This window comes from Pituophis catenifer, unplaced genomic scaffold (genome assembly GCF_029215685.1).
Source record: "Pituophis catenifer annectens isolate HBS135680 unplaced genomic scaffold, rPitCat1.0.hap2 SCAF_16, whole genome shotgun sequence".
NCBI classification, from domain to species: Eukaryota; Metazoa; Chordata; class Lepidosauria; order Squamata; family Colubridae; genus Pituophis; species Pituophis catenifer.
This window is the reverse complement of record NW_027256896.1, coordinates 4,782,991-4,809,228: the sequence shown is the minus strand read 5'-3', so window position 1 is coordinate 4,809,228 and position 26,238 is coordinate 4,782,991. Positions and strand designations below refer to the sequence as shown.

At 45.4% G+C, this 26,238-nt stretch overlaps 1 protein-coding gene across 1 annotated transcript in view; it reads right to left on the bottom strand.

Moving 5' to 3' along the window:
• Positions 1 to 744: 744 nt before the first annotated feature.
• The window catches only part of LMF1 (lipase maturation factor 1), a 149,170-nt gene continuing 123,676 nt past the window's right edge, over positions 745 to 26,238 (bottom strand). Inside the window, exons 7-11 of the mRNA XM_070955091.1 lie at positions 20,306 to 20,489; positions 19,981 to 20,134; positions 15,533 to 15,716; positions 9,916 to 10,028; positions 745 to 1,150 (exon numbers count right to left, since the gene is read on the bottom strand). Of these exons, the coding sequence (XP_070811192.1) occupies positions 976 to 1,150; positions 9,916 to 10,028; positions 15,533 to 15,716; positions 19,981 to 20,134; positions 20,306 to 20,489 (810 nt within the window). The 3' untranslated portion in view covers positions 745 to 975. The remainder of the gene's footprint in view (positions 1,151 to 9,915; positions 10,029 to 15,532; positions 15,717 to 19,980; positions 20,135 to 20,305; positions 20,490 to 26,238) is intronic.

Here is a 26,238-nt window from a genome sequence, read left to right as displayed (position 1 = left end):
GAGGGGAATAAGTTGTTGGGTCTTTGGCAGCACTTACTTTCATTTAAACGGTACGTCTAAGATGACAATTTCAGTGTGTAATTTACCCCAGCTCTCAAATGAAACATTCAACTGCCCTAGACAGATGTCAGATTAATTCCATGTCTTTTTAAAGAAAAATCCTCCATCTTCTGAAAGACCTGCTCTCCCTCTCATCACAAAGGTTACCTCCCTTTATCTTGCTAATTTTGCTAACATTCAGGGCTCGTTGACACATCTAGTTATTGCATTTTGTGTGTCTACGCCTGGCTGATCTTTGGAAAGATGGTCCCTTCTGTTAGGCTAATCCAGAGGGTAGGACCGTGATGGCGAACCTATGGCATGCGTTCCATAAATGGCACACGTAGCCATATTGGTGGGCACGCGAGCTGAGCTCCGGCACACCAGCTGATTTTTGGGTCTTCTGGGCCCACTAGAAGTATGGAAACAGGCTGTTTCCTGCATCCGGAGGACCTTGGGGGGGGGGGGGGGAAAGGCCCGTTTTTCTCTCCCCCCAGTGTCCAGAGCCTTTCTAGGAGCCTGGGGAGGGCAAAAACGGCCTTCCCCACCCACCCTCCGGAGGCCGAAAATAGCCCGTTTGCCAACTTCCGGTCTCACCTAACCCCCCCACCCCCCGCTCCTGGCACCCAACGGCAAAAAGGTTAGCCATCACTGGGGTAGGAGATGCTGGAGCCTACTCATGGACACAATTTTCAATTTTTTCCATTCATTTCCAAGTAATGCTTTGAGCATTCATTTTGGCCTCAACTCCCCTAAAGGTAGAAAAAAACCCCCAATGTTTTTATCCCTGGCCTGGTGGGCTTTAGAGAGTGCTGGGGATTGCCCTGCTGTGAAGTATCGAGAACAGAGAAGAGAATTCACACAACCCAAAGGAGGAAGCCGAAGACAAAATGGGAGTGTGTGTGTGTGTCATTCTGGATCTCCAGCGGGGTTGGCTCAATTCTGCTTTGGGTCTGGCCAGTTTCGAGCCTTGAAAAACTTCTTCAGTCCTTTAAGGTTGACGGGTGGGAAGTAAGGTCCAAGCCTCTTACGGATCCACCATTTCTGCTGCCGGGCGTGCTGTCCACCTGGCTGGCTGAACTTGTACCTGAAATGCTCTCCCCGAACCCACCTGCAAGAAGCAGAAACGTTGCAATGAGAACCAAAGTCTGCTCCTCTTCCCGCCTTAAGAGTAACAGAGATGGAAGGGACCTTGGAGGTCATCTAGTCCAACCCCCTCTGCTCATGCAGACCTATACGAGGGATTCGAAGCACCAACCTTTCTGATCGACAAGCTCAGCGTCTTAGCCACTGAGCCACTTAGGGAGTTCCTCCTGTATTTTCTCCAGCAATTGGTGCCAAACAGGGCAAGACACACTGGGCTCTCTGCTTTTACAGGATCGGTCCTTGGAGGAAGAATTCAACCTGCCCTGCCCCGTAGATCATCTTCTTTTAATGACCCCATAATCCCTTGCGAGGTGGAGTCTGGGCAACTGAATGGTGCTAACAGAAAGTTTACTGGCCGGATGCCCTTCCTGTCGCCAATGCAGAGTTTTGTTCAGCAGATATATTCTCATTTTGCCCAGAGAGAGAAATAGCTGCCTCTTCCTAGGATTTTTTTTTAAGTTTTTTATTTTTTTCCCTCATAACTGTATCTTAAATGTAATTTCTTATCTAACATACATATTTTCTTTTAACTTTCATACTAATAAAATCTTCATCCTAAAACAATTTAAGTATATTCGGGGTTGCTTTTCTACCATTTCATCTCCCTTCTTTTACAACAATCTTTCTTCTCCCTCTCCTCTCTTTCCTTTCCCTCCCTACTTCCATCTACTCTTCTACTTTCTTTCTTTCCTCCTCTCCTTCTCCTCCTCTCTTTCCCCTTCCTTTCCCCCACACCTTCCTCCCTTCTAACCTTCTTTCCTACTCGTTTCCCCTCTCTTTCTTCCTCTCCTTTTCCCTTTCTTCTTTCCCTCTCTCTCCTTCCTCTCTCCTCTTCTCTATCCCTTTCCATTCTCTCTTCATTGTTGCATTCATTTTTTATTTAATATTTTCCAAAGTGGTATTCGAGCAGTCCTGATTTTTACTTTCTTTTCAATTACTTTTTCATTTTACTAAATTCACACATATCATCATAAATGTACATTTATATAATAACTTTTTCTTTCTTTTTCCACCCCCCTTTTCCATTTTCCATTTACACAGGTGTCTTCTGGGTTTCTATTTCTTTTATGTCTTCTCTCTCATTTACTTATATCTTATCTAATTTATTTCTCTATAATCTTTTATTCATATTTCTTTTCTAACCATTCATAAAACCATCCCCATGTCTTGAAATACACTGATTCCTCTTTATCTTTTATTCTCAATGTTAACCTATTCATTTCTGCATATTCTAAAATTTTCTTTATTACCTCCCCTTCTGATGGGATTTTTTCTGTCTTCCACTTTTGTGAAAATACAATTCTTGCTGCTGTTATTATATGAATAATCAAATATGTATCTTCTTTGCTATATTTCTCCGGTAATATACCCAATAAAAATGCCTCTGGTTTTAACTCTATATACGTTGGTGCAACATTTCCTCTAACCATGCCTGTATTCTAATCCAATAATTGCCTCTTCCTAGGATTGAACTCACAGCCTCCTGATTGTGTGGCGAGAGCTCCACCTCTAGGACACCGCACCACTCGACTTGTCCCATAGATGGTGGGGGCAAATTAGAGATAATGCAGGTAGTTCTTGAATTATGAAAAGTTTGTTTAGTGATTGCTCAAAGTTACAACACTAAAACAGTGAGTTATGACCACTTTTCACGCTTATGACTGTTGCAACATCCCCATGAAAATTGTGATCAAATTCAGACGCTTGGCAACTGACTCATATTTATGACAGTTGCAGTGTCGTCCCCCTTTTGCATCTCTGACAAGCAAAGTCCACAGGGAAGCCAGTTTCACTTAACAACCATGCTACTAATTTAACAACTGTAGTGACTCACTTAACAACTGTGGCAAGAAATGGTGCAAAATTCACTTAACAACAGAAATTTTGGGCTCAATTATGGTCATAGGTTGAGAACTTCAACTACCTGTATTGTGCCTTTTTTTTTTTTTTTTTACTTCTGTGGACATCTCTGAAGAAAATATAGAAATAGGATAGGATAGGATAGATGAGAAGAGAGTAGAGTAGAATAGAGTAGAATAGAATTGGAATAGAATAGGAAGGGACCTTGGAGGTCTTCTAGTCCAGCCCCCTGCTCAAGCAGGAAAACCTATACTATTTCAGACAAGTGATTGTCTAGACTCTTCTTAAAAACCTCCAGTGATGGAGTGCTCACAATTTCTGGAGGCCAGCTGTTCCACTGGTTAATTGTCCTCACTGTTAGGAAGTTTCTCCTCAATTCCAGGTTGCTTCTGTCCTTGATTAGCTTCCATCCATTGTTTCTTGTTTTGCCTTCTAGTGCTTTGGAGAATAGCTTGACCCCCTCTTCTTTGTGGCAGCCCCTCAAATACTGGAAGACTGCTATCATGTCACCCCCAATTCTTCTTTTCTTTAGACTAGCCAAACCCAAATCTTGCAACTGTTCTTCATATGCTTTAGTCCCCAGGCCTTTGATCCTCTTAGTTGCTCTTCTCTGAACTTTTTCCAAAGTCTCAACATCTTTTTTGTAGTATGGTGACCAAAATTGGTTGCGGTATTCCAGGTGTGGCCTTACTAAGGTTTTATAAAGCGGTGCTAATACTTCACATGATTGTGATTCTATGCCTCTGTTTATACAGCCCAGGATTGTATTAGCTTTTTTGGTGGGTGCTCCACACCGCTGGCTCATATTCAAGTGATCATCCCCTAGGACTCCAAGGTCCCTCTCATTGTTACTGTTTTTGAGCCAGGTCTCGCCCAATCTGAAAGGAGGAGGAGGAGGAGGAGGAGGAGGAGGAGGAGGAAGAAGAATCAGGAGGTTGTGAGTTCGATCCTAGGTACAGGCAGATGTAGGGTCTCCTGCTTGGGCAGGGGGTTGAACTAGATGACCAGCAAGGTCCCTTCCAACTGTTAATCTGTATCTGGAAGAAGGAGGAGGAGAAGAAGGAAAAGGAAAAGGAAAAGAAAAAAAGGGAGAAGGAAAAGGAAAAGAAGGAAAAGAAAAAGAAAAAGAAGGAAAAGGAAAAGAAGGAAAAGGAAAAGAAGGAAAAGGAAAAGAAAAAAGGGAGAAGGAAAAGGAAAAGGAAAAGAAAAAAGGGAGAAGGAGAAGGAAAAGGAAAAGAAGGAAAAGGAAAAGAAGGAAAAGGAAAAGAAAAAGGGAGAAGGAGAAGGAAAAGGAAAAGAAGGAAAAGAAAAAGAAAAGGAAGGAAAAGGAAAAGGAAAAGAAGGAAAAGGAAAAGAAAAAAGGGAGAAGGAAAAGGAAAAGGAAAAGAAAAAAGGGAGAAGGAGAAGGAAAAGGAAAAGAAGGAAAAGGAAAAGAAGGAAAAGGAAAAGAAAAAGGGGAGAAGGAAAAGGAAAAGAAAAAAAGGGAGAAGGAAAAGGGAAAGGAAAGAAAAAAGGGAAAAGGGAAAGAAAAAGAAGGAAAAGGAAAAGGAAAAGAAGGAAAAGGAAAAGAAAAAAAGGGAGAAGGAAAAGGGAAAGGAAAAGAAAAAAGGGAAAAGGGAAAGAAAAAGAAGGAAAAGGAAAAGGAAAAGGAAAAGAAGGAAAAGGAAAAGAAAAAAGGGAGAAGGAAAAGGGAAAGGAAAAGAAAAAAGGGAGAAGGAAAAGGGAAAGGGAAAGGTATTGTTCCCCATGGAGCCTGCTTTTGCAGCCTCCTGAATCCTTTCTGTCATGGAGGAGCAGGTTCGCTTTCTCGCTGCCAAAACCGTCTATTCTCTCAGCCTGGACATTCCCGCGCTTCCTCCTCCAGGCTGGGACAGCTGCACTGCAAAGATGCCCCCCGCCCCCAGGCGTCAGCCCACAGTGACATCTTCCAACTGGGAAGGCTTGCAAAGAGGCAACATCTCTAAGCTGTTGTGGCTGGAGGCTAAACCTTCCAGACAGGTGAAAACGGTGGTGGAGGGAGGCAGCTGTCTCTCTCTCTCTCTCTCTCTCTGGAACAGTTGGGATGTTTTTGGAGGGAAAAGACAAGCATGCACGCACACACAGAGACACACACAGACACGGGAGTGTCTGTGTCTGTGTTGGGAGACAAGCAGGGTGGGTAAAATGTTTCCCTACGAGTTGGGGCTTTTTTGATGAAATAACAGTAGGAGGAGTGTGAGCCAAGGAAGCAGGGGTGAAATGCTACCGGTTCGGAGAACCGGAAGCGATGGCAGCGCAGGGCTCCACCCACCTGTCCGGTCATCATTACTTCCTGGTTTTAACCAGGAAGTAACCTGTTTTTTACCCTCTGCGCATGCACAGAAGGGTTTGCACATGCGCAGAGGGTTTGGGCATGCATGTGACGTGCGCGGCGCATGCACTTCCGAACCGGTAGGGAAGGTAAGTAGATTTCACCCCTGCTAGGAAGCCTCTGCCATTGTCAAGAAGGATCAAGCTGCACAGGGCAATTTGTAGTTGGTGACACATACAACACGCTAAACCCGAAACGAGGCAGCATCTCTTTTTCCGTGTGTTAGAATCGGTTCTTTGACTCTTGCAGCTGCCTGGACAAGTTCCTGCAATGTTCTTGGCAAGATTTCAGAAGTGCTTTGTCGCCGTCTCTTCCTAGGGCTGAGAGAAAGCGGCTGGCCCAAGGTCACCTAACTGGGTGTGATGCCTCAGGAGGAACTAGAACTCCCAGTCTCCTGTTTCTAGTAGTCTGAGGCCCGAACCACTAGACCAAACTGGTCCTCTAAATGGGAGTTTGCAAAGCATGGGGAGGGGGGGGGGCTGCATGAAGCCCAATAATCCATATCCTGATTTAACATAGTGGCCTTCACATGCCATGCTAGGAAAATGGTGGCTTCCAAGAACCCTGAGTTATTTAGTCGAGGATGAAGAAGGATTTGTGAAGAAGCAACGTCAAAAGTTGTGCAGTTTGTGCTACTATGAAAAAGAGACTCCTCCAACAAGTAGCCGATCCAACCGGTCCATGGGAAGAGATTGCCATGGATTTCATGGTGGAGCTTCCAGAAATGGCACTGAATCTTGTTTCTTCACCCTTGTTGTGGTCTGCCAGCAGCCTGCAGAGCTAGCAGCGGAGTTGGACAGTGAGGAGGCTGAGGAAGAACATGGGCCAGTCCTGGAGTCAGGGGAAGGCCCGGATGAGGGCTCTGCATTGGAGGCAGAGATGGGGCCAGGGCCATCTGGGAGCGATGCACGGACTCCGGAGCCTCCAGAGGCGGACAGCAAAGAGGCAGAGGAACAGGAGGAGCCTGTTCCTAGTGCATGCATGCGCAGAGCTACCAGAAGGCAAGAGCAGCTAAAGCAAAGGCTGGGAGAAAGGCCAGAAGATGATTGGCCCCTCCCATAAGGCTTAAAAGAGCAGCAACGAGTCTTTGGGTTCTTTGTAGAAAAACAACATTGACTCCAGTGCTATTTGTCTCTTGAACTTTGTGGGGGTTTTGCCAAGAAAAGCCTTTGGCAGACTGCCAAAGACATCAAAGGTTGGTGATAAGGCCGACGGACCGGTTATTAAGAATTTTGTTTTGGACTAAGCTGAGAATGAATTCATTCTCAGCTGTTTTAATAAAATTAGTTTGTTGAGGCCTGAATTGTGTTTGGTAATCACTACTTGGGCCTTGGTCACAACAACCCTCAAGGAGTTTCCCGTAGGCAGCAATTTCAATATCAAGAGCCGTCTTGACATTGAGGAGATCCCTCAATTCTTTGCATGCGTTACTCGGAACCCTGACACACATCTCAACCAAATGGGCATGGAAGACTTCCAAGTGAAGGGCCCCCTTAGACCAGGGATCCCCAACCCCTGGTCCATGGACTGGCACTGGGCTGCAGCATGCCAGAAACCGGGCCATGCAAACAAGCGAAGCCCCATCCGCGGGATGCAGGCAGCGTGAAAAAGCAAATCCCTTCCAGTGCGCAAAAAAAACTCTCTCCGTGTAATTGGTCCCTGGTGCCCAAAGGTTGGGGCCACTGCCTTAGACAATTCCTCCAAGGCCTGGGAACAGACACTGCTGCACTGCAAGCTACATTTGGCAATGGTGGGGTGAGAAGCCAACCTGGGTTTTTTTTCCTAGTTGAAAAATAGAATAGAATAGAATTAGAATTAGAATTAGAATAGAACTGTGATGGCAAACCTATGGCACGTGTGCCACCTGTGGCACACAGAACCATTTCTGCGGGCATGCAAGCCGCCGCCCTAGGTTGGCTCCAACATGCATGTGCCAGAGGTGGGTTGCTCCCGGTTCTGTCCGGTTCTTTAAAACCGGTAGTAAAAATGGTGGGAGGCTCCGCTCACCCGCCCAGACATCATAATTGACGATCCCGTGTGCGCTCACATTGTGAACCGGTAGTAAAGGTAAGTAGAAGCCACCCCTGGCATATGCGCACGCCTCCCACTGTCCAGCTGAATTTCGGGTCTCAGCCGCATATGTGGGAGATGCGCATGCATGCCCATGCCACCCTGCTCCTCCCAGGAGTCTCCATGTGGCCTGTTTTGGATGCCAGGAAAGTACAGGGCTCGCGCGGAGGCTCTGGGAGGGCGAAAAACAGGCCTCCTGGAAGTCCTGAAACAGGCCATTCCCAGCCTCCAGAGGACCGGGGAAGGCTGTTTTCGCCCTCCTGGAGGCTCCAGGAAAGCCTCCGGAGGGCAAAAAACGGGCCTCCCGAAAATACTGGAAGTCTGGAAACGGACCATTTCCGGCTCCAGAGGGCCTGCGGAGGCCATTTTTGCCTTCCTGGAGGCTTCAGGGAGGCCTGCTAGGCCCAAAATGCGGTGCGGGGGGGGGGGATCGCGACGCCTCCACAGGGAGGAGGGGCAGCACAGGGGGGGGGTTGCACATGCATGTGCAGGGGGCAGGGCGGGATGTGCAGGGAGGCATTTCATTATGGGTGTGGGAACTCACATACGCGCTTTTGGCACCCGAGGAAAAAAAGGTTAGAGAATATAGAATAGAATAGAATATAAAATAGAATTAGAATTAGAATTAGAATTAGAATTAGAATAGAATAGAATAGAATAGAATAGAATAGAATAGAATAACAGAGTTGGAAGGGACCTTGGAGGTCTTCTAGTCCAACCCCCTGCTCAAGCAGGAGAACCTATATCATTTCAGACAAGTGACTCTCTAGTCACTTCTTTAAAACACCCAATGATGGAGCGCCCAGGATTTCTGAAGATTTAATTGTCCTTTCACACTTGAGCAAAAGCTTACACCCACCATGCGGCTAAATCGCTTATTAATTCTTGCAGCCCAAGCCAGGCCTCTTTTAAGATTTATGAGGACTAAATGCTTTATGAAACCTTGAGCCAGACCTAAAGTTTTGTGCCCGGATGTTTTGCAAATGTCCCTTTGCCCAAGTCAAGTTTCACACTCAATTAGATTACTCCCACCCATGACCTCATGTTTTAACCTTTTTTCCTTTTTACAGAAGCGAGCCAGTCATCTGCTTTTCATTTTCTGTTTTACTGCACTTGCACGGCAGCAATAACCCACACCGCAATCTCATTTCATTTTTAAGTGTCCAAAGGATCCCAGTCAACTTTGCTCTCCAACTCTTTAATTCTTCTCAAGATTAACTGTCAGAGAACCCACACGAGCTTTATGAAACGCCAGGCCCAAGAGGGAAAAGTATTGGGGAACAAATTCAGTCCCGCAAACGTGATTCCCTCCTTTGCAAGTCTTCATTTGGTGTGGGAACATGTGTGCAAGAACTGGGCAGGGCTAGTCTAGTGAAGAGAAGGACCAGGGGAGACATGATAGCGCAGCAGACTAATAGCCTGTTATTAACATTCAGCTGCCTGCAATTACTGCAAGTTCGAATCTCCCCCAGGCTCAAGCCTTCCATCCTTTCTAAGGTAGGTAAATTGAGGACCCAGATTGTGGGGGCAATAAGCTGACTTTGTATAAATATACAAAAGTATGAAGGCTATTGCTTAACACATTGTAAGCCGCCCTGAGTCTCCGGAGAAGGGCGGCATATCAATCAAATTAAAAAAAAAATGATAGCATCTTCCAATATTTGAGAGGCTGCCACAGAGAGGAGTGGGTCAAGCTATTTTCCAAAGCACCTGAAGGCCAGACAAGGAATAATGGATGGAAGCTGAACAAGGAGAGTCTAGAATGAATGAAGTACTTTGAATTTTTGTTGGAAAAGTGAACAGCATGAAGGGAGATTTTGTTTGTTGAACATTAAAAAAAAAACAAACCCAAATTTTGGATACAAACACATAGATTAATTTTGAAGATTTTAAAGGTTAAAGTACAACTGAAACCAGAGCCTTTTCTTCTGGGATTAGTGGACAGACAATTAAAAAACAAGTCATGAAACTTTCTTTTTTAGTATAGCAACGTCAGTGCCACGTTTATATGCTCAAATATGGAAAGGTTTGACAAGGCTCACAATGGAGGAATCGTTGGTCAGGATGATGGAATTTGCGGAAATGGCTGAATTGACTTGTTTGATCGGGGAAAAAAAGATATTTATTGCTGACTGGAAATCCCTTATAGGCTCTTTTTGCACAAAATGGGGAAAAAATGCACTTATGCTTTGTGGTTTCATGATTAGAAAAAGAAAAATAATAGAAAAGAATGAGCTTTTTTGTAATCATAGATAAGAGAAATCTATTTATATTTGCTTCAAAGGAAACTGGAAGCTTCTCTTTCCATTTCTTTTTATTCTTTCTTTCTGCACTTTTGCTTTTTCCTTGATTTTATTTTTTGCTTCTTTTACTCTTTATTAATAAACTTTTAGTAAACATTTATTTGTTTTTTTTTTTTTTTTTAAAGATGCCCCTTAAATTGGACTTACTTGGGTGGTGCCTTGTCCTCAAATGGGTTGAAGGCCAGAAGAGACAAAGTTTCCTTCTCGTTGGCCAAGAGTTTTCCGGCTAAGTGAATGACCCATTCGTTCTGTTCATAGGTCTTACAGAGAAAGAGAGGGGAGAAAACACACATTTTGAGAAACAATGCAAATGAAATGGATTTTAAGTCAAACATGTCAACTGGAAGCCTCTGAATAATAAAAGATGAAAGCAATGTATTAATATATACAGAAAACAACCCCCATCCTTCATGCGTTTATTAGAATTGGTGTTGTGACCCAGGTCCAAGTAGTTAGTATTAAATACAAACAGTTTGAAAACAAACAGACTTGATTAGAACAGCTGAGAATTAACTCATTCTGAGTCTAGTCCAAACTAAATTAAAGCAAATTCTTCAAAACACCATTCTTAAGTTTATAACCGACCTTGGCAATAATTAGGCAGACTGCCAAAGGCTTTTCTTGGCAAAAGTTCAGAAGCAGAAGACGCTGACAAGAAATGAATACATTCAAACACGAAGCAATTCTCTCAACATTGTTTTCCGGCAAAGAGGCCAAGAGCCATTGCTGGTCTTTTAAGCCTTATGGGAGTGGCCAATCATCTCTTGGCCCTACTCCTGAGTTGTCCTCTTTGCTTTAGCTGCTCTTGCCTTCTGACAGCTCTTCTCATACGTGCACTAGGAACAGGCTCCTCCTGTTCCTCTGCCTCTCTACTGTCAGCCTCTGGAGGCTCCGAAGTCCACACATCACTCCCCGATGGCCCTGGCCCCATCTCTGCCTCCGACGCAGAGCCCTCATCCGGGCCTTCCCCAGCCTCCAGCACTGGCCCATGTTCTTCCTCAGCCTCATCGCTGTCCAACTCTGCTGCCAGCTCCTCAGACCACAACAGATGGGAGCTATAAATTGATTATAGGTAGTCCTCGCCTTACGACCACAATTGACCCCAACATTTCTGTTGCTAAGTGAGACGTTTGTTAAGTGAATTTTGCCCCATTTTGCAATCTTTCTGGCCACAGTTGTTAAGCTAGTAACAGATTGTTAAGGGAATCTGGCTTCCCCCATTGACTTCGCTTGTCAGAAGGTCGCAAAAGGGACCCCAGGATATGACCCCAGTCATAAATATGAGTCAGTTGCCAAGCATCTGAATTTTGATTGCGTAGCCATGGGAATGCTGCAATGGTCGTAAGTGTGAGAAACCGTCATAAGTCACTTTTTTCAGTGCCGTTGTAACTTTGAACGGTCACTAAATGAACGGTTGTAAGTCGAGGATTACCTATAGACAGGTTAGAACATATGTGTCAGCTAGAAAAACCTCCCCTACCTGGTGTCCTCAGAAGCATTAAAATGTTAATTTTACAACATAAACCGAGTTGAGCAACAGTGTTCCTTCGTATCAGTTCTACACTGAAAACAGGGCTATGATTTGGCAAGTAGAGTATTGTCATAGGGTTGTAAGGATTGGTTGTAAATCCTCCTCTACCATCCTCTGGAGTCCATTTAAGCTCACGCCGACTGCTTCAGTGACTCCATCAAGCCACCTCATTCTCTGTCGTCACCTTCTTCTTTTGCCCTCCATCGTTCCCAGCATTAGGCTCTTCTCCAGTGAGTCCTTCCTTCTCCTTAGGTGGCCAAAGGATTTGAGTTTCCTCTTCAGGAAACTTTTTCTTTTTAAAAAGAAAAAGGGGGTTGGACTGGGAGGCCTCCAAGGTCCCTTCCAGCTCTTTTCTGATTTATGGATTGATTGACTGATTGATGGATTGAAATTCAGAGAAATTCTCATGGAGGCAGAATGTGGTTGTTGTTGATACTGGGTGACAAAACGGCAAAGATTTGCATTATTGTCCGGTCTTTCATGTAGACACATGTCTCTCTCCAGCTATCTGTAACCTCCCTGGTTTTCCCATGCATTCTTGAAATCCTGAGGGGGCTTTTTCAGTCGAAGGGCCACTGTCACTGCTAAGGTTGAGCCCTGTCCTTGAGAAATGGTTGGAGACTATCTGCGTCCCTCAGAGAAATTTAGAGAAGTTTTTCTATCCAATTTCTCTGCCCATAAATTTGGTGAAGATTTTTGAAAGGCCTTTTATGGCCAGTTCTTGCTACTTCAAACATTCATCATAATGAGTAATTCAACTTTCCTCGTGTTCTCTCAAATAAACGCTATGAAGTCAGCACTATTCCTTGTTGAAGTGCCACATGTTAGGAATAAAAATCCTTGTAACTACTGGGATGGAAACTCCCAGATGGTGTTGGAAACAAAACAGAACACAAAGACGCTGAGAGGACATCAGAATGGTTCTCATCCGGAGAGGATACCCCAGTCCCAAGACCCTTCAGCTTCTGACAAGGCAACATCAAAGAACAGCACCTCATCTGAGATATACCACAGAACATAGAATAACAGAAGGAACCTTGGAAGTCTTCTACTCCAATGCCCTGCTCGAGCAGGAGGCCTGATACATTTCAGACAAGTGGCTGTCCAGTCTTTCCTTAAAAGCCTCCGGTGATGGAGCACACACAATTTCTGAAGACAAGCAGTTCCACTGGTCAATTGTCCATTGGTTAATTGATGTTGATATCAGGGTGGAATCCTGGTTCCTTTCCCACATTAGTGACCTGAGTGTCAGACCTGGAAGTGTCGGACCTGGGACCTTTTACAGTTGGGCCTTCAGGCCTGTCACATTTTTCTATTGTGGGAAACTGGAAGGGGGGGATTGCATGGAGTATGGGTGATATGTAGTCAAAATAACATTCCTTTCTCAGAGAGTCAAGGACGCATTGCCCTGGCACATGGAGTCGGATGACTGGGAGGTGTCTCCAGTTTGGACGGTGGATTATTGGACCATGTGATGGACATATGGGTGCTGGGCAGGGACTTGGACTTTCCTTTGGGTGAAGAAAACCTGGAAACTTTCAGATTCGGGTTTTCCCAGATGTGCCAATATGACATCTCTAATAAAATGTAACTTTGAGGAAACTCAAGCCTCGGAGTTTTCTTTTGTTGGGAGTGTTACTTGGAACCCTGACATTGAGCTGAGACCGAGGGCCCTTCAAGCCCAGCAAGGAAGGAAAATTTGGAGGAGCCTTTTTCCAATGCTCTCCCCACAAGGATTTTGGAGGGAAATAAAGAAGGATTTATAGAATGAAAGAGTAAGGTAAAGAAGACCTTCAGAGACCAACTGCTCAAATTATTTCCAACCTCTGACCCCTCACTGAGAACAATAAATTGGTGGAACTAACCAAAGAGAGAAGCCGCCTAGAACTATGGAGAAATTTCCATACAACGAGATCAATGAACCAATGAAACAACTTGCCTCCAGAAGTTGTGGGTGCACCATCGTTGGACGTTTTCAAGAAGAGATGGGACAGCCATTTGTCTGAAATGGTAGAGGGTCTCCTGCTTGAGCAGGGGGTTGGACTAAAAGACCTCCAAGGTCCCTTCCAACTCTTTTATTCTGCATTCCTTCAAAATAGCTGTACTCTGAGTACTCCTGTCCAACCATCCTTCCCTGGAGGTGCTCAGAGTTTTTCTCTGTAGCCCTCAACCAGGATTTGCTCCCTTTTTCAAACTCTGCCTTTCTTCTGCTGACTTCTCCCCCTCCCCCTTCCCTCCTCCAATGGGCTCCTGTTCTGTTCAATTTTGGGAGCGTTTGCCGATAAGACTCCTAAGCCCCTTCACATTATTTCTTTCCAACATTCTGCTGAGTTGGAAAAGAATAAAAACGCAGAGAGTTATTATGTTTGGCTAATAATAAATTAGGAAATGTTTTCTTTGCAAAGTAATGGCATGTTACCCAAAAGACAATTAAAAGCACTTCTGGTATAGAAATTAAGCAATGGCATTTCCCACCCACCCCCTAATGCTCTTTGGAAGTGGGTGATCCAGATGGATCCACAAGTGTATAAAACTTCCGATGTGCCAATATTCAAAAAGTCCTCATTCAACCGTGACAGGCTTTAAGGCCTCCTTTTTCTGCTTCCAGTGGAAATCTGGGCCCTCGTCCCAAAAGAGGAAGTTTTCCTAGGAGCTGCCAGCAGAAGGGACTGTTGCATATCAAGCAGTGAAGAGTTCCTGAAAGCAATCTGTTGTGAGACAGACAGAGGGATGGAAATGGCTTCTCCCATACTTCTTGGTTGCTCTTCAGGAACCAGGGAAGAATCGGATGGGCTCAGTCATTCATTGTCAATACCCCAAAGACCCCAGACCATGCTACTGAATGGAGCCTAGAAGTCATTAGGCATTTTAAATTATGTTTTAATTCTTGTGCTTTTTTTCTATTTTCTTTTATTGATTCTATTGTGTCATAAACCCATTTCAATTGTCCCACCTGTATTGGAAAAATGACCATTAGATTAATAATAATAAAGAAGAAGAATGAAAAGACTGCAACTTAAAACCAATTTAAAAAAGAAGAAGAAGAAAAGACTGCAACTTAAGAGCCGTGGTGGCGCAGTGGTTAGAGTGCAGTACTGCAGGCTACTTCTGCTGACTGCCGGCTGCCTGCAATTTGGCAGATCAAATCTCACCAGGCTCAAGGTTGACTCAGCCTTCCATTTTTCCAAGGTGGGTAAAATGGGGGCCCAGATTGTTGGGGGCAAAAGGCTGACTCTGTAAACCATTTAGAGAGGGCTACAAAAACACTGTGAAGAAGTATATAAGTCTAAGTGCTATTACTATTGCTATATGTAACAGGAGCCTGTAAATCTATATTTCAAATGCTTCTAGTCTCTTCAAGTGGCTTTCTGTCACAGACCACAGGCTCTCCCCTCTCTGAAGAGTCTCTACTTAGAGAAATGCAATAAATGGAGAAACAGTAGTTAGAGAAACATGAGAAACTATACAAAAAAAAAAAAAAAAGGAAAAGTTCTAACTTTGCTCATTATTCTATTGTGCTAGCCAGGCAAGTGAATGTGTTGCAGAAGGAGCTAAACCCCTTGCAATCTTTCTCTGCAGTCACAAGATTTTTATCCTGGGCAGATCTTCAGCATCTGGGATGGATAGCATTGTTTGGATGGGCCCCTTAAACAGCTCAAACAATGTCTCTCCGGAGCAGCCTGGGTAGGGGAATCAGATCACAAATCTTATCACGATCCTTGGGAAATGACGCTAATCTAATTTAAGTGCCAGCAGGGGTGAAATCCAGCAGGTTCTGACAGGTTCTGGAGAACTGGTAGTGGAAAATTTGAGTAGTTCGGAGAACTGACAAATGCCACCTCTGGCTTGCCCCAGAGTGGGGTGGGAATGGAGATTTTGCAGTATCCTTCCCCTGGAGTGGGGTGGGAATGGAGGTTTTGCAATATCCTTCCCTTGGAGTGGGGTGGGAATGGGGATTTTGCAATATCCTTCACCCAGGAGTGGGAAGGGAATGGGGATTTTGCAATATCCTTCTCCTAGAGAGGGGTGGGAATGGAGATTTTGCAATATCCTTCCCCTGGAGTGGGGAGGGGATGGAGATTTTGCAGTATCCTTGCCCTGCCATGCCCACCAAGCTATACCACACCACACCCACCAAGCCACGCCCACAGAACCGGTAGTAAGAAAATTTGAATTTCACCACTGAGTGCCAGATACCCAGTTGGGCCGACTGTTTTCGAGCGGGATACTCACCTGGAAAGCGGCAAACCACATGAGCCAATCCAGGCGGTAATGGTAGGGGCTGATCAGGCAGGGCCGCCTCTGCAGATTCCCTGGTTTACACTTGAATTCATATTCTTCCCAAACTGCAGCAGGATCATTGGGATCCGAGCTGGAAGTCCCTTGGATTATAACCTCGGTTCTCTCTTTGGTTATGCTGCGAGAGAGAAGATGGTGGTGAATGTTTCGAAGCTCTTGAGGATCCGGCCAAGTGGCTTCCAGGGATGCGTTAAGTGCAAGGGCAGAAATATTCCAGTATTTGAGGGGCTGCCACAAAAAAGAGGGGGGTCAAATTATTCTCCAAAGCACCAGAGGGCAGGTCAAGAAACAACGGATGGAAACTAATCAAGGAGAGAAACAACCTGGAATTAAGGAGAAACTTCCTAACAGTGAGGACAATCAACCAGTGGAACAGAAGTTGCCTTCGGAAATCATGGGCGCTCCATCACTGGAGGTTCTTAAGAAGAGACTGGACAATCATTGGTCTGAAATGGTATAGGTCAGTGATGGCCAACCTTTTTGCCATTCTGTGCCAGGACTGGGGGGGGATCACACGCGTGCCTGCCCACACCCATAATTCTATGTGCCCTGCCCCCACGCATGCGCCCCCCTCGCTCCCTCCACTCCTGGCACGCGATGGCACAGTAGGCCCGTTTTTTGCTCTCCTCAGCCTCCAGAGCCTTTCTAGGAGTCTGGGGAGGGCAAAAACGGTCTTCTCCATCCCCCGGGAGACCCTCTGGAGGCCAGAAATGGCCCACTTGCCAATTTCTGGGGGGACCGGAAGGCCTGTTTTTTTGCTGTCCCCAGCCTCCAAAGCCTTTCTAGGAGTCTGGGGAGGGTTAGCAGACGGGACATTTCTGGCCTCCGGGGGGTGGGGAAGGCCGTTTTCGCCCTCCCCATACTCCTAGAAAGACTCTGGAGGCTGGGGAGAGAGAAAAATGAGCCTTCCCCACCCCCAAGGTCCTCTGGAGGCAGGAAACAGCCTGTTTCCCTACTTCTGGTTGGCCCAGAAGGCCCGAAAATCAGCTGGCCAGTGCGCGCATGCACGCTGGAGCTGAGCTTGCATGCCCACCAATATGGCTACATGTGCCACCTGTGGCATGAGTGCCATAGGTTCGCCATCACATATATAGGTTCTCCTGCTTGAGCAAGAGGTTGGACTAGAAGACCTCCAAAGTCCCTTCCCGCCCTATTCTATTCTGTTGTGTTTTCTGTCCTGTCCTGTTCTATTCTCTGTTGTAATTCCCCTTCCCTCCCTCCCTCCCTTCCTCCCCTTCCCTTCCCTTGAGCCAGCATTACTATACGGAAGTCCAACTTTACAACACAGCTTTAGGGGGAGACGAGTAAGGCTTTCTGGGATCCCAGGAAGGGATGATCCAGCAGAGTCCTTATTAGGTCTCAAGATTACCTAAGGCCTTCACAAAATATTAGAACTGAACTATCTACAGGTAGTCCTCAACTTACAACAGTTCATTTAGTGACAGTTCAAAGTTACAACGGTACTGAAAAAGCGACTCATGACCGCTTTTCAGACTTACGACCGTTGCAGCATCCCCATGGTCACATGATCCAAAATTCAGATGCTGGGCCACTGGTTCATATTTATGACGGTCGCAGTGTCCCTGGGGTCACGTGATCCCCTTTTTGCGACCTTCTGACAAGCAGCCAATGGGGAAGCCAGATTCACTTAACAACCGTGTTACTAACTTAACAACTGCAGTGATTCACTTAACAATGGTGGCAAAGACAGGTCATAAAAGGAGGCAAAATTCACTTAACGCACGACTCACTTATCCACATAAATTCTGGGCTCAGACCCATAGACGTACATACTCAACAAAACTGCAATCACTTAACGGCAGGAACTGTAAGCAATTGCTTGAAGAAAACATGTTCTTGTTCTGTTACAACCGACATGGAGAAACGGTTGCTCTGCCTTTTTTGGACCTCTGCTGAAAACTGTAGGAAGACTGCTAAAAAGATCAGCCAGGGTTACAAATCATCAGGGATTATTTTGCATGAGGCTTTTGCTGCAAGTGCCAAAGTTAAAAGCTGCAGGACCGTCGTCTGCCAGAAATGGCCAAACGTGCTTGAAGCCTGGTTGGCTATGTCAAAAGAATTCCTACGCAAAAAGGAAGGCATAGATTTAGTTCATATGTGATGGATTGTTTTATATGATCCTTTTCGAGCAGGAGCTCAAGGCAGCAGGCACAGCTCTGCCCTTTGATGTGCTCCACCACAATAACTCTGGTGGGGAGGCTGGTCTTGAGAGGGCAGGATGGCCCCAAGTCACCGGGTTGAGGATGGAATCAAACTTGGCCTCCTTAGGATGGAAGGATGGAACCTCTAAGACAGGGGTGTCAAACTCAATTTCATTGAGGGCCACATCAGGGCTGTGGTTGACCTGGTGGGGGGGGGGGGGCTGGGGTGTGTGGCCGACTGGGTGGGCATGGCCAGTATGACGCCACTCACTGGGTGTGGCTGACTGGGGGGGTGGTGGTGGCCAGCTTGACACTGCTCCCCAAACTGCTGGCATGTTTCCTCTTTGCATTGGGTAGACTGGATTGAAGTGACGTGGGCCGGCTCCTTACATTTTCCAGGACGGCCCTGTGGGCGGATCTGACCACATCGCAGGGTGGATCTGGCTCACAGGCCTTTATGTTTGACACTGTTGTGGTCCGCAGGCGGCCTGCGAAGCTGGCATCAGAGTCGGACAGTGAGGAGGTTGGGGAGAAACATGGGCCAGTCCTGGAGTCTGGGGAAGGCTCAGACGAGGGCTCTGTGTCAGTAGCAGAGAGGGGGCCAGAACCATCTGGGAGGTACATGCTGCCTCCGGAGCCTCCAGAGTCGGACATCAAAGAGGCAGAAGAACAGGAGGAGCCTGTTCCCAGTGCGCGCATGCGCAGAGCTGCCAAAAGGCAAGAACAGTTAAGACAAGAGGGACGACTGGGGAGTAAGGCTTAGAGATTATTGGCCCCTTCCATAAGACATAAAGGAGGAGCAAAGGCATGTGAGCCTTTGCAGGAAGCAATATTGATCATTCCGGTCGGTTTAAATTCTGAAGCTCCGTTTTGACTCTGTGCTCCGTGTGGCCTTGCAAAGCTAATTGCCAGTTAGGTCTTTGGCAGCGTGTCAAGGGAGATAAAGGTGGGTGCTTATCAGCCTTATCCCAAAGGACTGTGGCAGACTTCTGTTGGACTCTTTACAAACTATTTATGACTCATTACGGGCTGGGAATGAACAGAATTCACAGCCGTTGAAATAAAAAGAGGGTTTTGGGGACTAATCGTGTGCTTTTTACTGTCTCAGGAAGCCTAGGTCAGAACAGACATCCCTGCTCTAAGGTGTTCAGATTCTGTGACTAGGATAGAAGAATGTCTATGACTGGCCACGGCTGAATCCAGATCCAGACTCTGATCTTTCCAACCCAACAGAGAGTTGTGCAAAAGACATAGAACACAGAATAATAGAGAGTTACTTCTATTAGGGACCTTGGAGATCTTCTAGTCCGACCTTAGAGATCCTCTAGTCCGACCCTCTGCTCGAGCAGGAGACCCTAAATGATTTCTGGCAAATGGTTGTCCAGTCACTTTTTGAAAGCCTCTATTGATGGAGCACCCACAACTTCTGAAGGCAAGTTTGTTCCATTGGTTAATTGTTCTCACTGTTAGGAAATTTCTCCTTAGTTCTAGGTTGGTTCTCTTCTTGGTTAGTTTCCATCCATTGTTTCTCGTCTTGCCTTCTGGTGCTGTGGAAAATAGCTTGACCCGCTCGTCTTTGTATCTTTGTAGACAATAAAGAGTGCCCATGATGAAGGAATGTTTTACATCTTTCCAGGCAAGGCTTCTTCCACTGCACTTCCTGGAATGCTTTTGTGACCAGAGTGTCAGGGTTCTGACAGATGTCCTAATTAATTCATGAGCCTCGAGACAAGTTTCAAAAGAAATCCAGTTATTTATTAGGAGCAACATGTCGACACATACCCAAGTGGAGTCAGCTTTTCCCCACGTAATTTACATCCCAACTATGACCCTGTTTCCCCGCTCCTCCCAGGGTGTGTCATAAATCACATTCTCCAATGGGGCACTTTTGTGGGCTGTAGAGAACACACCTCTCCTGCTGGTTCTGGTAACCTAGGCTGTGGCATAGTTGAGCATACTTGAGAAAGGTATGTCTGAAATGCGCTTCTGGTTGCGGCCGTGTTGCTCCATCAGTTTTCTCCTGCCTATGGCAACTCAAGATCAGGCCAGGAATGCTTTACGAGTTGACCCAGAGATGTTCTCCTCCCCTGAAAAGGTCCTTGCCTGTTTGTAAATGGATTTTTTGGTACTGCTCTTTCCTCTTACAAAGTACAGTTTGTACAGGCTCAAAGAGAGATCACGAACACAGGTCAGGCGCACTTCAGATATTGAGGGTCTTACCTTCCAAATGCTCCGTACGTGTTGACGATCCTGAGGGGGTTGTAGGAAGTGTTCATGATTTGCCGGGAACTAATCAGGTTGAGAACCACTGGAATGCTGAGGAAGATGATCAGGGCCCCCAAGGCGACATTCACAGCTTTGCGGATGTAGCTCCCTGAGGAGAAAACGAGATGACATCATATTGCTTTCTGTTTTAAGTGGATTAAGTTGCAGAAGAAAACCCTGTAACCATCTGTGTGAATTTCCCTGACACGATACTCAAAAATATGCCCAGAAGAGACAAATGTGCTGCTTTGACCCTAGAAGAAAAAAACCCACAACACACCGTATTGTAAAGGGCCAACTTTCCCTGCTGCCTCTTCGGTTTGAATCTTCAGGACGTGGGTCTTCAGAGATCCTTTGCTGGAACCAAACAAGATCCCCAAGGAGGCATCATCAAAGCACGCTATGCTGGGCACGATGGTTAACCAGTTGAGGAAGCTCAGATTCCCACTGATGATAAGCAGTACCTAAGAAAGAGAGAGGAAGGAAGGAAGGAAGGAAGGAAGGAAGGAAGGAAGGAAGGAAGGAAGGAAGGAAGGAAGGAAGGAAGGAAGGAAGGAAGGAAGGAAGGAAGGAAGGAAGGAAGGAAAAGTACCAGGTCAGCATTTGAGGGTTACAGACCTTAACACATGAACAACAGTCACCAAGTTTAACTTTAATAGAGCAAACATTGAGCAAAATGATCTGCAGCTCAATGGAAATTTGAGGAAGCAGCAGTCTGTAAGAGGATAAACAAAAATATTACATTAGGGCAGGGGTGGGATTCTACCAGTTCGGACCGGTTCGGGAGAACTGGTAGCTCCGACGATCAGCTGGGAGCGAACTGGTTCAACCCGACAATCAGATGGGCCCATCAGCCCGCCCGCGCTATCTTCCTACCTTTATCTTCTCAGCTGATTCGCGTGGTAGAGTGGATTGCCACGCGAATCAGCTGTGTTACTCCCCTGAAGAAACCAGGAAGTGAAGGTTTCTTCAAGCTGCGCATGCGCGAAACGTGCACGTAGCACAAATCGCACGATCACCAAACCGGTTGTTAAACCAGGAGGATCCCACCATTGCATTAGGGTTGAGGATCCTGTGCTGACTGTGTTAATGGGATAAACTATTGTAACAAGCCATAAAAAAAGAGATGGAGAACTCAAGGCTTCCAGATAGCTTCCATCTATCCTCATTTTTGCAGCTTCTTTGACCTGGCCTCTGAAAATCGAGGATAAACCTGTGTTCTCAAATTATGAAAGCAGCTAGGGAGGTCGCCGCTGGTTGATTCCAAGCTGTGGTGTGAGGTATGTTGAGGATAGTGCCCCCAGCCTTAAAAAGAGGAGATGGTACAACTCCTCTTCAAGAGACCACCTTGGATCCATAGTTTTAGATAACTGCTGCTCTGTGTTTCACCTTCCTGATTCAGGGAAGGTTGTTCAGATGGTGATTGGACTGTCAACTCTGAATTGAACCTGGCTGAAGCCATCTTGTGCTGCTTCACAGTTGCCACGCACTATGGGGGAAGGATGAGGGGGGAACAGCTAGACCGTCTCGTAGACAAAATAAAGAGCTCTCCCATGGGAACTAAGATCATCCCAACAGGTGGCAGTAGTAGTAGTAGGAGCAGAAGTGGTCGACGGAGCCCGCCAACTGCTTTGATTGGATAATTGGATTGGATAATTCGTTGTATGGGTATACTGTGTATATATGTACAATGACAATAAACTTTATATTAAAAAAATAATGTGACCTGTGACACCTGAGGAGGGAAACTTTTGCTCATTTAATTACATGGTAACCGCGGGAAACTTTTAGAGTCAGTTTTCACCGCCTGTGTGCCAATATGATGTGTCCAATAAACATGTTCTCTGTGGAACATTCCTGCCCTGGAGTTCTGATTTCTTTGGATGCGTTACTCAGAACGCTGACAGGGACTGCATTTATAGAGAATCCCGAAGGAAATGGATTATCCTAGACCAGTGATGACTAACCTTTTTGCCCTTGCGTGCCAAAAATGGGGGGAGTGCGGGGGGGGGGTTTGCACGTGCACGTGCCCATACCCATAATTCTATACGCCCTGCCCCACTGCGCATGCATGCACAACTCCTACACGCGACCCCTGCTTTTGGCACGTGATGGCACAGTGGGCCTGTTTTTCACCCTCCCCAGGCTCCAGAGGCTTTCTAGGAGCCTTCAGAGGGCAAAAATGGCCTTCCCCACCCCCCTGGAGGCCCTCCGGAGGCTGGAAACCAACCCCGTTTGCCAACTTCTGGTGGGCCCAGAAGGCCCGAAAATCAGCTGACCGGCATGTGCATGCGCGTCTGAACGGAGCTCACGTGCCCACCGATATGGCTCGGTGTGCCACCTGTGGCACATAGATTCGCCATCATGGCCCTAGACAGTCACTTATCTGAAATAGTATAGGTTCTCCTGCTTGAGCAGAGGACTTGAGTAGACCTCCAAGGTCCCTTCCAGCTCATTCACTCATTCATTCAAAGAGTCCAGTTCCTTGACCATTTCATTTTAAGCGCCAAAATGATAAGGATGCTAATGTTCCTAATATTCCTTAATTTCAGTAGCCACTTTTTCTAAGAAAGCCCGCTTCGCTTAACTCCTTTCATTTCCACAAAATCCACCTTTTGCTTTGCAAACCCGAAGAACATCATTCTTTAGTGGCCTCTCTGAGAAAGAAGCCCATTGCAGCTTTTCAACGCAGCAACTGGGTGGTCGGGCTGCCCCTCATCCCCCGCCTTCTGGGGTAACAGTGCCCCTCCCCTTCTAACCTGGAAGCCAGAAACACAAGACTCTTATTTTATCAGCTGTCAAAATAATAATAATAATAATAAAATAAAATGGAAAGGCTCAAAAAGTAATTACAGATCTAATTTGACTGTGGGTGGACTTATGGACCTGGGAAGCACATGTTGTTTAGCCTGATGTAGGCAGGTCTTTCAAGCAGCTACCGAAGCAGCAGAAGAATGCTTGGGGAAATATCTATGGAGATTCTCGGTCATCCAGGTCATGGTTGTCTCAAAGGTGCTTTTCCAAAAGGACTTCCTTTGTTTTTCCTTGAAGACGTTTCGCTTCTCATCCAAGAAGCTTCTTCGGTTTCTGAATGAATTGTGAATAATTCTACCAGAACTTAATGACCGAAAAACTGAAGAACTAAGCTATGGTTTGTTTTATTGAACAAGCCACTATTAGTCTATGGCAGGGGTCTGCAACCTTAAACACTCAAAGAGCCATTTGGATACATTTCCCACAGAAAGGAAAACACCGGGAGTCACAAAACTCTTCCCGTGCCTGACTATTTCTCTATGTACCATGTTCTATGTCTGGGGACGGCAGTCGTCTAAGGGAGCAAGATGCCCATACCACCATCCTGGGGCCATCTCAATACTTTCATTCTAGAATTCACTGGTTTTGTTGCATTCTGTTCTGCACTGGTCAGATCCCACATGCTGGATATCTCCATCATTTAAACAAACTGGAAGACTGTCAGAGAAAAGCAATGAGGAAGATTTGGTCTGGAAACTGGCACTGAGAAGCTAGAGAAGACCAAGCAATATGGTGGCACTTTTGAAGATACTGAAGAAATCGACAACTTCTTCTTTGTCTTCCAAGCTTATGAGATGCAGCCTAACCATCTGAGGTTACCAGAAGGCAGATTATGGCTGAGTGTTAAGACGCTAGGAAAAAACATCTGAGTAGTAACTCAGTAGAAGTTCAACTGGGAACAAATTTTCCAGAGAAACAGTGGGCTCCTCATTGCTGGATCTGCTGAAGCAGGAGCTATGGCCAGCTCCAAGGGATGATTTGCATGTGGATTCCTGCATGAAACAGCGATTTCCTGTTCCCTGCCCCAAAAAGGCATTTTGAATGATGAGACAGGAAAGAGAGAAAAAGAGGAAAAAACGGATTGAGGAAAAAAAAGGGCTTCAAAACTCCAGCCCTAATGTTGTTGCACTCTGAAGAGTTTCCAAAAGTAATTTAAGATGATGATGGACTGCAGAAAGTTTGGAGAGAGGGAAGTACTTCCAGACAAATAAAAACACATTCTCACTTTCATTCTTGCTCATCTCCTTATGAGGTACATTGATACATTGCTAAAGTCAGTTCTAGGAATCTAGGAAGAAGGAGGAGGAGGAGGAGGAGGAGGAGGAGGAGGAGGAGGAGGAGGAGGAGGAGGGTTTATTGCCTTATCAAAGGTAGAGCTCTTCACCCAAATTCAGCACTTGAGTTTCAAGTTCCCACCTTTGGCTGTCCACACCACCTCTCAGCATCTTTTTCTCTGAACTGTGCTAAAATACTGGTTTCAAGAAATCCCCAAAGTGTCAATATGTAAAGGAAAACAATCAATAGAAACCACATAGTTCTTTGGAAAGGAGAAAATTCCATCTCAGAGAAAATTCTCTGTGGATTTCGTGTCTCAGGCAAAGTTTTCCTTCTTGGCAAACCACAGAAATTGGGTGCAGAATGTTGGCATCCATTTTTCTAGAGGGACTCTATTTCCCTACTTTTTTTTTTATTTGATTTATATGCCGCCCTTCTCCGGAGACTCAGGGCGGCTTACAATGCGTTAAGCGATAGCCTTCATACTTTTGTATATTTTATACAAAGTCAGCTAATTGCCCCCACAATCCAGGTCCTCATTTTACCTACCTTAGAAAGGATGGAAGGTTGAGTCAACCTTGGAATGAACATTACTTGGACCATTGCAAACAAGGAGTAATTAGGCCATGTCTACTACGTTAGGTCCCATCTTTCTCTCAGGGACTAGTATTCTAGTATGAATGCTGTTTCAATATATTTTAAAACCATTTTATTTTCCAGTGCATTTTCAACCTGCCCTTGATTCAAAATAGGATGTGCGCACATTAAATGATGTAATATAGAAATGCAACATTGCAATGTGAGTTGGCAAAACTTCCCATTTGGCCCAAATCATAAGGGCCTCAAAGCTTCTGAATTTTCAGCTAACTTGCAAGCTTTTCAGATTTCGCACCTAAATCACGCAAATTGCAGATGCAAGTGTCATGAGGTTGAGCAGTCTTGCAAGATTTTGACTTTACTTTATGGAATGTAATTGTTGAGTCTGGGGAATTACTGGAAACCACCAAGGGGCACTTAAGAGTAAATCAAGAGAGCAATGAATGGCAAAAGGATATAGTTGTCAGTGGTTTTCCCAAGATTAAGAACAGGTAAAAATACTTATGGTTTGAAGCAAGTAAGACAGAATTTGAAATTATCTAGAATGTATAAAGGCATTCCAAATGCATGCTGGAAATGGGAACAATAGGAAGAGACATTCAATCATGCTTGGTTGGCATGCAAAACCAAAAGCTTAAAAATGGCAGAAATAAATAATAGATTTGTTGCAAAAGCATTGGGTGATGGGTATGAGTATGCGTGTATAAAAATTGTCAAGATGGTAGACGTAGGGAAGTGACTTTGTGATGCCACAACTACATTTTTTCAAATTTAAATTCAGAATAGAGCTGGAAGGCACATAGGAGGTTTTCTCATCCAACCACCTGCTGAAGCAGGAGAATCTATACAATTTCAGATAAGCGATTGTCCAGTCTCTTCTTAAAAGTGATGGAGCGTCCACGATTTCTAAAGGCAAGCTGTTCCATTGGTTAATTGTCCTCACTGTTAGGAAGTTTCTCCTTAATTCCAGATTGCTTCTCTTTTGGTTAGTTTCCATCCGTTGTTTCTTGTTTTACCTTCTGGTGCTTTGGAGAATAATTTGACCCCCTCTTCTTTATGGCAGCCCCTCAAATACTGGAATACTGCTACCGTGTTTCCTCCAAAATAAGACCCTGTCTTATATTTTTTTGAAGCCTGAAATAAGTGCTTGGCCTTATTGCCATGCGCTCAAAAAGCCCGATTGGGCTTATTATCAGGGGATGTCTTATTTTGGGAAAAACAGGGCATCATGTTGCCCCTAGTCCTTCTTTTCATTAGACTATCCTGATGGGCACACACTGGACACCACAATATCTCAGAAGATATTAAAATCAGCCTGCAAGAACTCTTATTGACAACCTGATTGTTCACATATTCACTGAAAAAAATAAGCGGGTCTTATTTAGTCTGCATAACTCTTCAAATCGAATGTCTATCTGGGGCAACAATCAGCCAATATCTGGGCCAAAGGTTGGGAAAGCAATTTTGTTTAGATGGAACTGAAATGATTAGTTTTTAATCAAAGACAGAACAGATTATGGAAAATGG